Genomic DNA, 16,863 nt, shown 5'->3' with positions numbered 1-16,863 from the left:
CACACCATCCCAGCTTTGTGGGTGAGGAAGGTGAGGCTCAGGGCGGTTCCCCGACTTATCTGTAGCACCTGTGGCAAAGCCGGGATCAGAAAGGAGGCCTTCTGCTCTCGGGGCCGGAGCTCCCACCCACCTCGCCATGCTGGATCTTGCTGTCAACCCCACCCTCCCTCACATAAAGGAGAGCCCCCCAGGGTGAAAGATTGAGGGTCAGGGACCCCGTCACAAGTGACCACATCTTGAAGCTCCAAGACAGTGCTAGGCACCAAGTGACACTCAGAGGATTCTTGTTGCGAGAACAGAACACAAGGCTGTTCCCCAGCCCACAACCCAGTCCATGAACTTGTCCCACTGAGGGGAAGGGACAGAGGGATGCACTGGTCTGGTGAGATCAGGGAGGGAAGCTCCAGGTCCCTACTCAGGGCTGTCTGTGCCAGGCCACAGAGCCCAAAGGAAGAGTCTCTCATCCCATCCTCAGGGAGAGAATCAGGAAGGCTTCCTGGAGAAAGAACCTCAAATCTGAGATCTGAGATCCAGGGCTGTCAGCCAAGGGCAGAGGATGGCTGCCTTGGGCCAGAAGTATGCAGGGAGGAAAGAGGGGACAACAGAGGGGTAGGACCCTGAGTCCTTGCTGCCCCGGGCCCTTGGAGTCCATGAAGCTATAAAGGATGAGAATTCCTTCCTTCCTATCCTCTGTTGGGAAAGCCAAGACCCTTCCAGCTTGTACGATTTCATCATAACCTTGTTAGGTCCAACCTTCTATTGGGGGACCAGACAGACAGCTGAAGGGATTAGGGTCTGGAGGGATGGGGAAGGCAGAGGGCAGGGTGAGGCCTGGCCCATCTCCCGGTGTGCGGGTGTGTGCATGTGTGAAGGGCTGGAGGAGCCGGAGTCTTGGTGGGGAGAGAACAGAGCGGTCCCCCATGGCTGGCACAGAGTATGCGATTGCGCAATGCTCTAGGGAACAGCCCAGGGACTGGACGGGACCCCAGCTAGGTCTGAGAGCCAGCTGGACTCAGCCATAGAGGAACAGCATAGAGGGCCCTGCCCAACCTCTGGGGTTGCGAAAGCCTGGGGAGGCTGGAGAGGGGGGAGGCTTTGGAGGGGAAAATAAATGCCTCTGAGCTTGAAACAGTCCAAAGCAGAGATGGGGGGACCCTGAAATCACAGGGGGTGCAGTTTCTGAAAAACCTGGAACTCACAGAAATGGAGTGAGTGCCCAGGCCTGCCTGCACCTGCCTGGAGCGTCTGCCTGGGCTGGACAGCAAGAGTACCGTGGGGGCCCTGGCCGGAGCCTTCCCACCTTCTGGGCCTGGACGGGAGTGAGGATCATGGTGGCGTGAGGGCCTGTTAGGGTGGATACTGCCAAGCTGGTGAGCGGTGCAATTCGCTGAGTCTCCCACCTGAATAGAGCTTGGTAAAGGGCACCGTCCTAGCCAGGAGCCCCCCAACTCGTATTTGCAAGCGTCGAAGTCCCACCCCTTCCCTCAATCTCAGCATCTCCAAGAGGCTTCCCTAAACCGGTTATTAAATGAATACATTAGGCTTATCAAAACGGACGTGGGCTGCCGTCTCAACGCAAACACATCAAGACATGTCATTCCCTTCCCAGGCCGCCCTGGGAACCTGAGGCTCAGAGACGCCGCCAGTTTCTGCGCTGGGGGGTGGGGCACACCCCTGGGAAGTCAGGCAGCGAAAAGGAGGCTCGGATGACGCCCAGCCGCCACGCAAACCCCGGCATAGGTAAAGGGGCGCCTCAGCCCGTTCCCCCCCAACCCACCGACCCCATAGACACCCACGGGTTTTTCTAGGTGACGCTCTCGAGGGCAGGGTGGCAGGTACCGGGAACAGCTGCCGCAGGCGGCACACAGACCACCTTCCCGCCGCACACCACCCCCACCTCTAGCCCCACCAAGCCAAGAGCACCTGCGCGCTCTCCAAGAAGCGCTGGCGAGCGGCCCCCTCCCCAGCCCAGCTCAATTTCCCTTCCCCCGTGAGCTACACGAAACTTCCTGAGTCCCCTGCGGCGCCCCCGCCTTGGCTTTAGCGTCCTCCCGACACACCACCGTCCACCCCTGCGGTGCGTCCCGTCTCAGGACAACCCCCAGCGCAAGGGCGACCCTGGGACACTGAAGTCCCTGTACTTCCAGCTCAGCTCTCCACCCTCTAGGTGACCAAGTTAATGCTCCCTGGGCTCCTACAATCTCCGGTGCCAAGCATCATGTTTCCCCTCGGTCGCCCCCAGCGCGCACCCCATTCCCACCCTGGCAGCGCTCGCCAGCTCAAGGGTGTCCCTCGGAGCCGCGTTCCCGCCTGGCGCGCACTCCCGGCTCAGCTCCCCGCCCCCTGGGCCACGCTTTCGGGGGCGCTCTGCCGCTCTCCCGGCCAGGTCGCTGCCCCCACGCTCGGGGCTGTGCTTCCCCGCCTAGGACGCCCCTCAGCGCGCGGGTTTCCCGCCGCCGTCCCGGGCGCGGCGTGCGGCGTCTACTCACCTCCGAGTCTGCACGGTGGGGCTGTATTTGCCTTTGTTTCTCTTCCTGAAGAGCGAGTTCATGGTGGCGCTCGGGGTGCGCGGGCGGGGGCGGCGGGTCGCGGCGCCGGGCTGGCACTGGGAGGCGGGCGGGCCCCGCGCGCACCGAGGGGCGGGCAGGGGACGCAGGTGAGCGAGCGGCGGCGCAGAAGCCCCTAGTGCGGCGCGGCGACGGCGGCGAGCGGTCACTACTCACGGGGGGCGGGGCGACCGCCGGCCTCCGGCTCTCCCTGCCGCTCGAGGAGAAGGTGGTGCTTACCTTCCCGGAGGAGGGGCCACCGGGCGGGCGGGGCTTCCAGGCCCCTTGGGCGCGCGCCCTCGGCCTGGTCCGAGCGAGAGGAGCGTCCAGCCTGGCCTGGGGGTGGGACACGGGGACCTGTCGGGACACCGCCACCCTCCCCGGCCCCTGCTCTCTAGTGACTGGCAGGTGGGCGGGTGCGCACAGGCCACTTTCCCGGGCACACCCAGCCTCACACTCACCACCCCTCCCCCGGGCCTGGCGCGCCCCCTGGCTGAGGGCCCTCACCTGGCTCTCCGCTGCCCCTCGCGCGCAGCGCTCGCGTCTCCGTGGCTCACACCCAGGTGGTTCCCCCCATACAGGTGTGGCCGAGACTAGATGGGTCTCTGTGCCTTGGCTAGCTGGTCAGTTACACTCAGGTGGTAGTAGTGCCGATGGCATTGAAAAAAGAGGTTGTGGAGCGCACCTGCCTGATTCAGATCCCCGACCTCAACCACAAATGGTCAGCTGACACCCGGCAAGACGTCTTCCTGCTCCCAGCCTCAGTTTCCTTATTTGTCAAACAGCGATAACAACTTCCCACAGCCCCAAGGGTTAGGAGGAGAGTCCTTTTGAAGATCTACTGTTGAGAATCCACACGAAGTACTTAGCACAGCGTCTGGCCCAAATGTACAGGAAGCATGGCCATCTAGGGTAGACAAAAAATCCTTTGAAACTAATGACTCCGGGCCCTGGCATGACAGAAATACTTCATGGCTGGTCATAAAAGCCGCTGGATTCTGGTTCAAAATAGCCAGCATGTGCTCAGGTTACATCGTGTGCGGCGGGGTGCCTGGGTTAGACTGCGGCCCACTGTCCACCCGAGTTAAATGTGTTCCAGTCAAGAGGACTGAGCTGAATGGACAGTAAACCGAGTCTGGCAGTGAGCCCAAATGGGGCCCAGACAGCTGGGAAGGTTCAGGGCCACTTTAGAGGGGGGTGGGGGTGAGGGCTGGGCCCAGCAGGAAAGGAGGAACAATGCGGTCTGCAGGGGAAGGAGGCAGGGATCCCCCAACCCTCCCCCCCATCCCTAGTCCTCAGGCCAGTCCCTTCCCCACATGTTCTTATTTATAAAATAAGGACATTGCTGGGGCACCTGGGTGGCTCAGTTGTTAAGCCTCTGCTTTCAGCTCGGGTCATGATCCTGGGATCCTGGGATCCTGAGGTCCTGGGATCGAGCCCAGCATCAGGCTCCCTGCTCAGCGGGAAGCCTGCTTCTTCCTCTCCCACTCTCCCTGCTTGTGTTCCCTCTCTCTCTGTCTCTCTCTCTCTCAAATAAATAAATAAAATCTTTAAATAAAATAAAATAAAATAAAATAAAATAAAATAAAATAAGGACATTGCTGTGGAAGTTGATTCCTAAAGACTTTTACTACCCCTGGACCCCGGAGCATCTGAGACACACGGGAACATTTAGACCATCTCTTGCCCCTGCCACCAAAGGACTTCAGTTTCAAAGTGTTATAGAGACTCCAGGAAAATCTTATTCTTAATGAGGCACCTGAAGGTGGGCTTCGGGGGGGGGGGGTCTGTGAATCGTTATAGCTTCTTTCAAAATGTGTGTCCATATGTGCATTTTTCTTGGGGAAGGCCTATTGCTTTCAGGGGGTTCCTTCATTCACTCGTCCTGCAGATACTAACACTCTCCCAGCTTTGGCTGCCTGGTTCCGCTACAATGATAGGAAAAGGGAGGGGCCCTGGGTGGCTAGGTGGGTTAAAGCCTTTGTCTTCAGCTCAGGTCATGATCCCAGGGTCCTTGGATCGAGCCCCGCATCGGGCTCTGCTCAGTAGGGAGCCTGCTTTCCCCTCTCTCTCTGCCTGCTGCTCTGCCTACTTGTGATCTCCGCCTGTCAAATAAATAAATTAAAATCTTTAAAAAAATGACCCAAGTGGGGCATTCCCTCTTCCCAGTGCCTCCCCGCCCCATCCTGGCTGCATGCCCCTCTATCTGCACCCATCACACTCGATGGTGATAACCATCTTCCTCGTTGGACTTTCTTACCGAACTGGGAAGTACTGGTAGGTAAAGATTATGAAAGACATAAAACTTGGGGACTAGAAGAACCTGTGCTGAAGCAGGAAACTGCTCTCCTCTCAAGCTGCTGATAGTCTAAGAACTGAGACAAAGATATAGCTCTTTGAGTTATGCTGGATGAGTCTGGGAAGAGCCTCATCATGGCTCCAAAGATGGGAAGGAGCAGCCTGGGAGACCTGGGGTGGAGTCCTCGCTTGGGCCCTTTCCCCGGTGTGGACGTGGGCAAGTCATCTTGCTACTCTCAGCCTCAGTTGTCCTCATCTGTGAAATAGGCACACAACAATAGCATCGACCACAGAGGGCGAGCCCCCCCATGTGTGTGGCACGCCCCCTGCAGTTAGTGATGGCTCCACAAATGGGAAGGGGTTATATCTGCAGCTGGGGGCTGGGTGCTTGTAGGGATGAGGGGTACAAGCAGTCACAGGAGCTCCAAACCGTGTCAAAACTCCGGACTTGTTCCAATTTCCAAATCTTCTTTCCCCACACCTCTTAGAAAGGTGATGGTCATGGGTGTCTGGGCGGCTCAATCAGTTGAGGGTTCTGGTTGTGATCTCATGGGTCTTGGGATAGAGCCCCATGCCAGGCTCCAAGTTCAGTACAGAGTCTGCTTGGAATTCTCTTTCCCTGTCCCTCTGCCCCTCCCCCTGCTCTCTCTCTCTCTGAAACAGATAAATTAAAAGGAAAAAAAAAAAGGAAGTTGATGTTGGCTTTGGAAGGAAACCGGGCTAGGGACCTCCAGGTTAGCCTGCTTGAAGCTCAGCTGTTGATAACAGTCATGACACTGATGATATTTATGTCATTTCTCGTTTATGGAGGACGCCTCTGTGCCAGGCAACATGGCATGTGCCCAACCTGCCTCAGCTGATTGGTCCTCTCCAAGGACCCCCGCTGGGTGAAGCAGCCAGCTCTCCCCACATGGGGCAAAGCACTCTTATCTCATGTTCCAGGGAAGGGCACTGAGGCCCTGAGAGGCCTAGTGCCCAGCGGAGCTGGTTCCTGGGTCAGCTTGCTCCAGCACGGAGCTCGGACCCCCACCCACCTCCACCCTCCCAGCCTCCCGCTGACTCAGCTGGGGAGAATTAGCAGATTCAGGGAGGAATCTGGGCCGTGCTTTGCCATCCCTCCCTGCTCTGTTCTCTGAAATCTGGACTCGGAGCCGGTGAGGCTTTGTGTGTATACACACGTGTGCAAGACACTCGTCTGTGGGCAGGCCGGATGGGGTGGGAGCCGTGTTCTGGCCCCGTGCATCCTCCTCTGGGCAGATGGGATTTGTTTGGTTCCGTGGAGCCCTCTTATGCCAAGTGACTCATTCCCCGGTCGGCTGGGGGTGGGGGCTCGGGGGAGGGTATTTGCTTTCCTGGGGTTTGCCTGATGGTTAAACCCAGGAGGTGGCACCTGCAGGGCCTCCAGTGCCCTGGCAACCAGACCATCCTCGGTCCCTGAACCCTGGCCCCTCTCTGCAGCGGGGCCTGGCTGCTGACTCCCAGGAGGCCACCGCCTTCCGAAGGGTCACGCACACCCTCGTTGTTTGCTGTCGTTGTTTCCCCAGCGGTTGGAGAGGTGCTCACTCCCTCACTGGCTTGGGGTGTTCCTGGGAACCAGTTTCAAACAAGAAGGGCAGCATTCTCCCAGCCCCAGAGACAGGGGTGTGTGGGACCAGCAGCCCGTCCCTAACCACACCGCCTTCTCCTCCCATCGTCCTGTGGACAGCCATCTCCTGTCTCCAACTGTGTGAGCCCACGCCCCACCTGAGGAGCATTTAAAAATGCAGATTCTAGAGTCCCCTGGTTGGATGGGTCTAGAAGGGCCTAGGAATCTGCATGTTAACAAACACCTACATTCTGGTCGCTGAAGCCGTCCTAAGAAGCACACTCTGGGCCCCCCGGAGAAACACAGCTTCCAACAAACAGATGCAGTACCTGCTCCCACCTGGAAAGAGCCCCCAGGCTGTAGCTTGAAGCCCACCTGGGTTTGAATCCTGGCTCAGCCACGCCCCCAACCTGTGTACCTTTGCAGGACTGGGGTGGCTTCACCCACTGGGGTCTTGGTTTCCCCATCTGTAAGATAGGGAAGAGTCAGTGTGGCATGGGGCGCCCCAAGCACCTGGCACGGAAAGCCCTCTCCCCCCCACTCTTCAAGGGGACAGGAGGGGACTGGCCCAGCTTCACCCTGCGTTTTGTAACATGTATTTACTTTTCTTGCAGAACAATGCAAGGGATGGAAAAATCATGCTGGCTCTCCAGCCCAGCTGGGCTGACTCACACTCGGTCCTGGGCTGGGGGCCTGGTGAGCTCCCCACAACACCCCTGGGGCCAGAGGGGAGGCTGGACCCTGGCAGCAGAAGGAGGAAAGGGTCCGTGGTGAGTCACCGTACTCAGCCCCTGAATCATCCCCTGAGAATGTGCCTCGGGGCCCTACCCGCAGGGCCCCCCCACACCGGGCAGGCTGCCCCATCCTGGCCATCTCCCCACTGCCTGCCAGGCAGCCCCACCCTGCTGCCCTCCCAGAGAGCTGCAGCTCAGAGGACCCTCTTGCCAGCTCCCTCGGATGCAGGTGTGAATCTAGAACGGCTGTGTGTTGTCCCAATGCTGAAACAGCTGACAGTGGTTGAATAGAGTATCGGCCACTCTGAAGCCCTGGCGCCCCCCCCGCCCCCCGAAGCCCTGGCCCTTACCCCGGACGGAGGGGTTAACCCTCAGCTCGGCACTGGGACTCTCAGACCCTGCCTCCCCGACTCTGACCCAGCCCTACTAGCCCATCAGTCCATCTGGCTGATCCAGGCCTCCTCATGAACCATGGATTGCTTTCCGGTACAACCTGCTCCCTCTCTCTGGACACCTCATTTTAAGCCCTTCCCTGGGCCTCTCAGCCAGGCCAGAAGGGCCTCCCAGTGAGGAGGTCATGCTGTCAGGCAGAGAGCAGAGCTGGGTGGGACCAGACAGGCTCTGCCAGGCTTGGGATCCCCGCAGGACAGGCTGCCCATCCCTACCCCAAAACTCCTATCCTCCCCTGAACGCCCAACCTTTCTTCCTCCCACCCCGCCTTGTGGGGCCCTGCCAGGGCTCACGCTGGCCAGACCGGTAAGGCTGCATTTCTGGGGCCACTGTCCAGGGTGTGGCAGCCCCTGGGGATGGCCCAGGTCAGAAGGTCAAAACCCCATTCCCTCCAGAGCCTGGAGGCCTACGTGATGGGCAAGCTAGGCAACAAGGGGCAGAATCAAATTAGGTTTTAGCCTGAAGTCAATCTGGGTTTGAATCCTGATTCTGCTGTGTACCCAGCTGTGTGACAGGCAAGGGGCTTAAACCCTCTGAACCTCAGTTTCCCCATCTAAAAACTGGGGAAGAGATTTTAGAAGAGCCAATGAGTTAAGATACCAAATCCTGGGGTGCCTGGGTGGTTCCGTGGGTTAAGCCTCTGCCTTCGGCTCAGGTCATGGTCTCAGGGTCCTGGGATCGAGCCCCACGTCGGGCTCTCTGCTCAGCGGGGAGCCTGCTTCGCCCTCTCTCTCTACCTGCCTCTCTGCCTATTTGTGATCTCTGTCAAATAAATAAATAAAATCTTTAAAAAAAAAAGATATCAAATCCTAGCTCCTCTGTTTCCTAGCTGTGTGACCCTGGGGAAAGGTCTTTCCTTCTCTGAACCTCAGCTTCTCCACCTGCAGAATGGGAAAACTCTAACACCTGTGCTCCAGGGGCTTGAAAGGATTCGGTGAAGTAAGACATGTAGTGAAGACTAGCAGTCACAACCCTGCTGAGCATTTACTACGTGCTAGGCCCTGCGCTAAGTGCTTGGCCTATGGATTCCAGCTTGATTGAGGTGTGACAGGCATACCACAAAGGATGCATATTTCAAGTGCACCATCCAGGGGCGCCTGGGTGGCTCAGTCAGTCATTAAACGTCTGCCTTCAGCCCAGGTCATGATCCCAGGGTCCTGGGATCGAGCCCTGCATCGGGAGGCCTGCTTCCCCCTCTCCTCCCGACTTGCGCTCTCTCTCACTATCTCTGTCTCTCTTTCTCAAATAAATAAAATCTTGGGGAAAAAAAAAAAAGTGTACCATCCAATGAGTTTTGACATCAGCACCCAACAGTGAAACCAGGACTGCAACAAAGGAGATGAACTAGCCCTCCTCCTCTCCCCACTTTTCAGATGTGGAAACCAAGTCCCCAAGACAGGAAGTGTCTGCTCAAGGTGGTCAGGAGAGCACTCAGGATTCAAACCCTGCAATTTGGGGTGCCTGGGTGGCTCATTTGTTAAGCATCTGCCTGTGGCTCAGGTCGTGATCCTGGGGTCCTGGGATCGAGCCCCACATCGGGCTCTCTGCTCTGCTCAGCGGGAAGCCTGCTTCTCCCTCTCCCACTCCCCCTGCTGTGTTCCCGCTCTCTGCCGGTCTCTCTCTGTCAAATAAACTCTTTAAAAATAATAATAATAAATAAACCCTGCGATTTGGAGCACCTGGGTGGCTCTGATGGTTCAGCATCTGACTCTTGATCCCAGTTCAGGTCATGATTTCAGGGTCCTGGGATCAAGCCCAGCATCGGGCTCACCACTCAGCAGGGAGTCTGCTTCCCCCCTCTCTCTCCCTCTGCTCCTACCCCCACTTGCACTCTCTCACTCTCTAAAATAAATCAATAAATCTTTAAAATAAAAAAAAAATTTAAAAACCCAACAACCAAGCAGTCTGGGCTAGCATCCTTGTCCCCACATGTGTCCCCATTCAGCAGGCTGCCTGGCACAAAGTAGGTGCTCAGTGTCACTGCTGAATGAATGAACAGGAGGGTCAATGCAAGGTAGTGGTCTCAGGGAAGGTCACAGAGGAGGACTGACCAAAGATCAGTAGATCCTGAGTTGGAACCATGGTGAAGAGAAGGTGTTTGTTCATTCATTCATCAAATATTTATTGACAACCTACTATGTGACAAGGCCTGTTTTAGGCACTCAGGATACAAGGTTGAGCACAACAGACACCGGTCCCTGCTTTCATGTAGCTTGCTGCAGAGGGGTGGGGGTCGGGGACGGTGAGTTTAATGCCATCTGTGGGTAGATGATGGCACCTGTCCTGGGTCCCCAGCGATGGAGCACCCCAGGCAGACAAAGTCGTGGAGCAGGGGCCCAGAGACACTGTGAGGAAAGCAGTCAGACCTGAGGTTCTGAGGGTGGTTGGTGCCCTGGCAAGGGAGGGGAGAAAGGCAAGGGAACGACCCTAGTTCCCTCATCACCCTCCCAAGCATCACTGATATTCCCACAGGAATCAACTCCCCCTACCCCCTCAGGGGAGGATCTTCTTGCCTCCCCAGTGCCTCCCACACATCCACCCATCTATTTATTGGGCACCTACAGTATGCCCAGCCCTGGGTATACAGCAGCTAACAACATACGACCCATGTATTCACAGCCTGAGAAGCGAGAGACAGAAAAGCAGACAGACAACATGTTTTATTACTTTAAAAAAAATATTTTATTTATTTATTTGACAGAGAGAGAGACCACAAGTAGGCAGAGCAACAGACAGAGAGAGGGGGAAGCAGGCTCCCTGCTGAGCAGAGAGCCCGATGAGGGGCTCGATCCCAGGACCCTGGGATCATGACCTGAGCTGAAGACAGAGGCTTAACCCACTGAGCCACCCAGGAGCCCCGACAACACGTTTTAAAGAGATAAAATAACCTAATACTCAGCAAGGGGGGGCAGGGAGACGTAGCTGATGAGTGCTGAGACCAACATCGGCCACGGCCATGGCCATGGACACATGGGGGAAAAAGAAGTGACAAAAAGAAAGTGACCCTGCACTGCATGGGTCACTGCATTTTTGCCATTTGTGGTGTAAGTTAGAACTGCTCCCGGCCCTCTGTCTCCCTCCTGCTTGCCTAGGTCTGGGTCTGCCTGGGCCTTTTGTCCACTCTCTCTGCTGAGGTCAAACATTCCTGCCAGGGACCTGGATGGCCAAGCCCCCATACGCTGCCCTCCCAGGCCATTCTCTGGTCACTGGCTCAGGCTTAATCCCTCGCCTGGGCCCAGGCCCTGGGAATGATGAGTCAACAGCAGTTGGCTCTGGACAAACACCCCCTCTTTTGCCCCCGTTCAGTCTGCCCTTCCTGTTCTCCGGAAAGGGCCCAGCTTCTGCTGGTCTAGGGGCAGCTCTGGAGAAGCCCTGTCCAATGGCACTTCCTGAGATGTGTTGAGCACTTGAAATGAGGCTAGTGCAAGTGAATTTTAAATTTTATTGGTCATATTTATTATTATTTATATAAATATATATTCATATCCATGTGATTAATTTAAATTGAAACAGCTGCATGTGGTTGGTGATTATCACTTCTAGTGGCTCCAGAGACTTGGACTGGCCCCAGGCACAGAGGAGAAGTGGACAGCCCAGGACCCTGGCCCATCCCCTAGGCAGGGGCAGCTGGGACCTCAGAGATTGAACTGGGTGTGTTGGGGGGTTCCCTTGGGGTCTGCCCAGTTAATGAGGCCAAGCGTAGGTTTTGATGCCTGTGGCCAATCTCCTACCTGCCTAGCATCTTGGTCTGACTCCAGCGTGGCGAGCAGAATCATGACCTAGGCTGACCCCTTAACACTGTAGTGCCCAGCTTCAGCACCATGGTCTAACCTCTCTCAGATCCCACCTTTCCCTCTGCCCATCCATGCTCCCACCAGCACTGTTCTAGAGGAGCCTAGGATGGGGGGTGGGGTCACAACTGATTTGCTGAAAGGCAATAGCATCCTCCTTCCAACCCAGAGGAGTCAGAGGCCATAGCTGTCCTGGTCCTTGTCCCCCTAAGAGCTCGGGTGCGGGAACTTTGCTTTTACAGGGATCCCAGGCCAGAGAAGCAGGAGCAAGAGGGAAAACGCTCCAGCAGGAGGCAAACCAACCCAAGGTACAACCACAGGTGGGCCCTGCAGTGGGCTAATGGTGGCCCTCCCAGAAAAGATAAGTCCAAGTCCTAACCCCCCAGCAATCTAGGAATGTGACCTGATTTGGAAAAAGATTCTTTGCAGATGCAATTAAGTTAAGAATCTCAAGACGAGGGGCGCCTGGGTGGCTCAGTGGGTTAAAGCCTCTGCCTTTGGCTCAGGTCATGATCTCAGAGTCCTGGGATCGAGCCCCACATCGGGCTTTCTGCTCAGCAGGGAGCCTGCTTCCTCCTCTCTCTCTGCCTGCCTCTCTGCCTACTTGTAATCTCTGTCTGTCAAATAAATAAATAAAATATTTAAAAAAATTAAAAAATAAAAAAGAATCTCAAGACGATATTGTCCTGGACTTAGGGTGGGCCCTGTAGCCAGTGACAGGTGACCTTATAAGAGAAAGTCAGAAGGCGATTTGCAACATGGACACACATCGAGAAAAGAGGGCCTCGCAGTGACCAGCGCAGCTAGAGATGAAGAGATGAGATCTGACGATGCAGGCACAGGTCACGAGCCAAGGAATGCAGCAGCCTCTAGGAGCTGGAAAAGGCACGGAAATGGATTCTCCCTTCAGAGGTTCCAGAAGCAGTAAACCCTGCTGACATTCTGACTTTAGCCCAATGAGACTGATTTCACATTTCTGATCTCCAGAATTGTCAGATAATTAATTTGTGGGTTTTTTTTTTTTTTATGACACTAGAGTAGCAGTGGGAAATTAATACCCGAGGTTCCTTCTTCCCTGCCCCAACGGGGGACTCTGTGTGCCGTCAAGGTAACTTAGGGCCTGAGGAAGGTCATGGGTAAAAGCAGGGGAGTAGGGGCTGGGGGAACATGGAGGAACCTCGGAGACACGATGCTCAGTGAGAGAAGCCAGACACGAAAGGCCATGTTGCACATAATTTCATCGACAAGAAATGTCCAGAATAGGAAAATCCATAGAGACAGAAAGCAAATCAGTGGTTGCCAGGGGTTGGGGGGATACACAGGGAGGGGAGGGGCTGTTAAGGTTATGGGGCTTCTTTTTGGGGTGATGAAAAGGTCCTAAAAATTGGTAGCAGTCAGGGTGCCTGGGTGGCTCAGTGGGTTAAAGGCTCAGGTCATGATCCCAGGGTCCTGCGATCAAGCCCCATATCAGGCTCTCTGCTCGGCGGGGAGCCTGCTTCCCTTCCTCTCCCTCTGCCTGCTTGTGATCTCTTTCAAATAAATAAATAAAATCTTAAAAAAAAAAAAATTGGTGGGGACGCCTGGGTGGCTCAGTTGGTTGGACGACTGTCTTCGGCTCAGGTCATGATCCCAGAGTCCCAGGATGGAGTCCCGCATCCAGCTCCCAGCTCCATGGGGAGTCTGCTTCTCCCTCTGACCTTCTTCTTGCTCATGCTCTCTCTCACTGTCTCTCTCTCAAATAAATAAATAAAATCTTAAAAAAAAATTGGTGGCAGTGGTTGCACCATTTTGCGAATACACTGGCTCGTACGCTATATGTGGGTGTACTGTATAATGCGAGAATTATGTCTTAATAAGGGAGAGTTATCACTTTCCTCCATTGCACCATCTCAAATGCCACCCTGTTCCAGAAGTCCCCTGGAAAATGGTCCTTCTCTCCTAGTTGACACTATTTACCACTACATCATTAAAAATTTTTCCCAGCCTGATTTCTTGAATTATTATGGTCAGATATACTTAATACGAGACTTCCATTTTACTAACTGGAATTAAAATAAAAACGTGGAAAAAAGACTTGCCACTTAGGGGCGCCTGGGTGGCTCAGTGGGTTAAAGCCTCTGCCTTCAGCTCAGGTCATGTTCCCAGTGTCCTGGGATGGAGTCACACATCGGCCTCTCTGCTCAGCAGGGAGCCTGCTTCCTCCTGTCTCTCTCTGCCTGCCTCTCCATCTACTTGTGATCTCTATCTGTCAAATAAATAAATAAAATCTTTAAAAAAAAAAAAAGACTTGCCACTTTAACTATTTTTAAGTGCACAGTTCAGTGGAATCAAGCCCATTCACGATGTTGGGCAATCATCACCACCATCCAGTCCCCTCAACCTTCTTTCTTATCTTGCAAAACTGAAACTCTGTCCCCATTAAACATTAACTCCCCATTTTCCCCTCCCCCCTCACCCACCCTTCCACTTTCTGTCTCTCTGAATTTGACCACTCTAGGTCCTTCATATAATGGGAATCAAACACCATCTGTCCTTTTGTGACTGGCTTCTTTCACTGAGCACAATGTCTTCAAGATTCATCCATGATGGGACGCCTGGGTGGCTCAGTTGGTTAAGCCACTGTCTTTGGGTCAGGTCATGATCCCAGGGTCCTGGGATCGAGTCCTGCATTGGGCTCCTTGCTCGGAAAGGAACCTGCTTCTCTCTCTGCCACTCTGCCTACTTGTGTGTGCGTGCTCTCTCTCTCCCTGACAAATAAATAAATAAATAAAATCTTAAAAAAAAAAAATTCATCCATGTTGCTGCATGCGGCAGAATCCTCTTCTTTTTTAAGGCCAGGCAATGTCCACGTTATCCCCACTTTAAAGGAGGGAACACTGTGGCCATATCCACTGCAGGAACACTACAAGGTGGCAGGGCCAGAATTCATGCCCAGGTTGACCTGACTCCAGCACCCACGCCTCACCTCGCTGCCACCCAGCCCCCTCCCAGGCGCCACACTGACTCCGGGTGCACCCTACCTTTGCTCCCTCTCTCTTCCCTCCTCACTGAGACCTCCTGGGACTTGGACAGCCTTTTACTCACCTTTGGACCTTGGCCCCACCTGCAGCTCCTGCTGGAGTCCCAAAGCTTATGTGGAATTAACTAGAACTGGGGGTGGACAGGGGGTCTGGGCGTGCAGTACCGGCTGTGCAGCCTCCTGGATCGGGTCCCTCCAGGCTCAGCTTCCTGTTCCACCAAAGCTGTCTAGTGACAGGGACCCCTGCATAGAGTTGTGCATGTTACAACCTACACACCTGTACACAACCACCCTGCCAAGGACCCTTATGCCCCTTGAGATTCCCAACTCCAGGAGGTTTCTAAGCTCCACTCTGAGAAGGGATAGGTACTTAGAGGTAGTCTTGGGACAGATGAGATATGGTGTTGAAAGCAGATTGGGGGTTGTTAGGGGCCGGGGAGGAAGAAAGGAGGAGGGACTGCCTGATGGATGCAGGTTTCCTTTCCTGGTGATGAAAATGTTCTGGGACTGGGACGCCTGGGTGGCTCAGTCAGTTAAGTGTCTGCCTTCAGCTCAGGTCATGATCCCAGGGTCCTGGGATCGAGTCCTACATCAGACGCCTTTTCCCTCTGTCTCCTGCTCCGGCTGCCTGTGCACTCTCTCTCTCTCTCTCTGATAAATAAATAAAATCCTAAAAAAAAAAAAAAAAGTTCTGGGACTAGATAGTGATGGATAGTTGCATAACTTTGTGAATGTACTAAAAACCATTGAACTGTACACTTTAAAATGGTTAGGATCATAACTTTTAAGTATATTAACCACAATTTAAAAAAACGTCCAATCCTCTCCAGCTTCAGTACTGTCCTGGGGGCGCTCACGTATTCCAGGGCCCACATCAAGGGCCACTTGTGTCCCCCCAAGGGTCTGAACTTTGGACCTCTTACTCTCACCCCCCTCCTCACCCCATCCGTTTTTGGTGTCACACTGAGCTATCCAACTGAGGACATTTTCCTGCAGGACAGCTCATTCTGAGGATATCTGCATTTGGGCCCAGTATTTGTACTCAAATAAACGGATTGTTAATGGTTCTATTTCCTATAGCAGGGTCCCTTCGGTGGAGGAGATAGTCCGAGATGCAGGGTGGTTCCTGGAGTCTTCAAAAATTACCTCACCACAAGGCAACTTTGGCTTGGTCATTCCCACAGGGCAAGTAGGAAGCAGCAGATAGAGGCTGAAGGTCCTGCCCTGGGACTGACCTTTCACCCCCCAAGAGATCCCATGGAATCAGCCCATCCTTCTAGAACCTCCTTAGCCCAGAACAAGATGCTTTACAGTCCAGGCTGGAAAATCATATCATCTGGGTCATTCAGCTACAGTCCCAGGCAGAAGAAGGCACTGGAGAACTAGAATCCTTGGTTTGAGTTCCTTAGTAGCTGTGTGGCATTGGGCAAGTTACTCAATCTCTCTGTGCCATAGTTTCCTTATCTTTAAAATGAAGATCAAGGGGGGCCTGGGTGGCTCAGTGGGTTAAGCCTCTGCCTTCAGCTCCAGTCGTGATCCCAGGGTCCTAGGATTGAGCCCAGCAGGAGGCTCTCTACTCAGCGGGGAGCCTGCTTCCTCCTCTATCTCTGCCAGCCTCTCTGCCTACTTGTGATCTATCTCTGTCAAATAAATAAAATCTTTAAACATTTTTTTTAATAAATGAAGATCAAAATAGTTTTGATCTTAAAAGTTCTTTCTAGGGGCCCCTGGGTGGCTCAGTGGGTTAAAGCCATTGCCTTCGGCGCAGGTCATGATCCCAGGGTCCTGGGATCAAGCCCCGCATCCGGCTCTGCTCAGCAGAGAGCCTGCTTCCCTCTCTCTCTCTCTCTCTGCCTGCCTCTCTGCCTATTTGTGATCTCTGTCTGTCAAATAAATAAATAAAATCTTTTTTTTTAAGTTCTTTCTAAAAAATCTTTAAATGATAATCATGTAAGAGAACCACCATCCGTTCTAACATTAACCATTTTGATGTGTACAATTCAGTGGCATTGAGTGCATTCACGATGTTGGACAACCACCTCTAGGGAGTTCCAAAACATTCTCACCACTGCAGAGGTTGTTTTGGAGGATTAAATGTTTGTAATGCCCTAGAACGGTGCCTGGAACAGCATCGGCCAAATAAACGCTGGATATATGGTAGAATAATTAGTAACAGAACGGGGCTCATAATAGGTAACACGTGCTACGCAATGCTATTATTAATTCGTTTCCCTCGAGCTGGAGGAGGAGGGAGTTAGGTTCTTACTTCACTTTAGGCCATATTTTCCACTTTGAGCTTTCCGAACCCGCCTGGCTGTCGCCCCCTCCCCCATACTCCCCGCCCCCCGCCCAGAGTCCCATCCTCACCCGTTGGGGGCGGGGGGAGGCGCTGAGGGTAGCGAGGAAACCCGAGACCTCCCCCGCAGTCTCAGGGCCTCTC

At 54.3% G+C, this 16,863-nt stretch overlaps 1 protein-coding gene across 1 annotated transcript in view; it reads right to left on the bottom strand.

Annotated features, from left to right (window-relative positions):
* Window positions 1-2,736, bottom strand: part of PPL (periplakin) — a 44,861-nt gene extending 42,125 nt beyond the window's left edge. Inside the window, exon 1 of the mRNA XM_032843773.1 lies at window positions 2,490-2,736. Within this exon, the coding sequence (XP_032699664.1) occupies window positions 2,490-2,551 (62 nt within the window). The 5' untranslated portion in view covers window positions 2,552-2,736. The remainder of the gene's footprint in view (window positions 1-2,489) is intronic.
* Window positions 2,737-16,863: the final 14,127 nt, after the last annotated feature.

This window comes from Lontra canadensis, unplaced genomic scaffold (assembly GCF_010015895.1).
Source record: "Lontra canadensis isolate GAN:19392208 unplaced genomic scaffold, GSC_riverotter_1.0 scaffold143, whole genome shotgun sequence".
Classification (NCBI taxonomy): Eukaryota; Metazoa; Chordata; class Mammalia; order Carnivora; family Mustelidae; genus Lontra; species Lontra canadensis.
The sequence above is the reverse complement of the archived record's forward strand: the minus strand, read 5'-3'. Positions and strand labels throughout refer to the sequence as shown.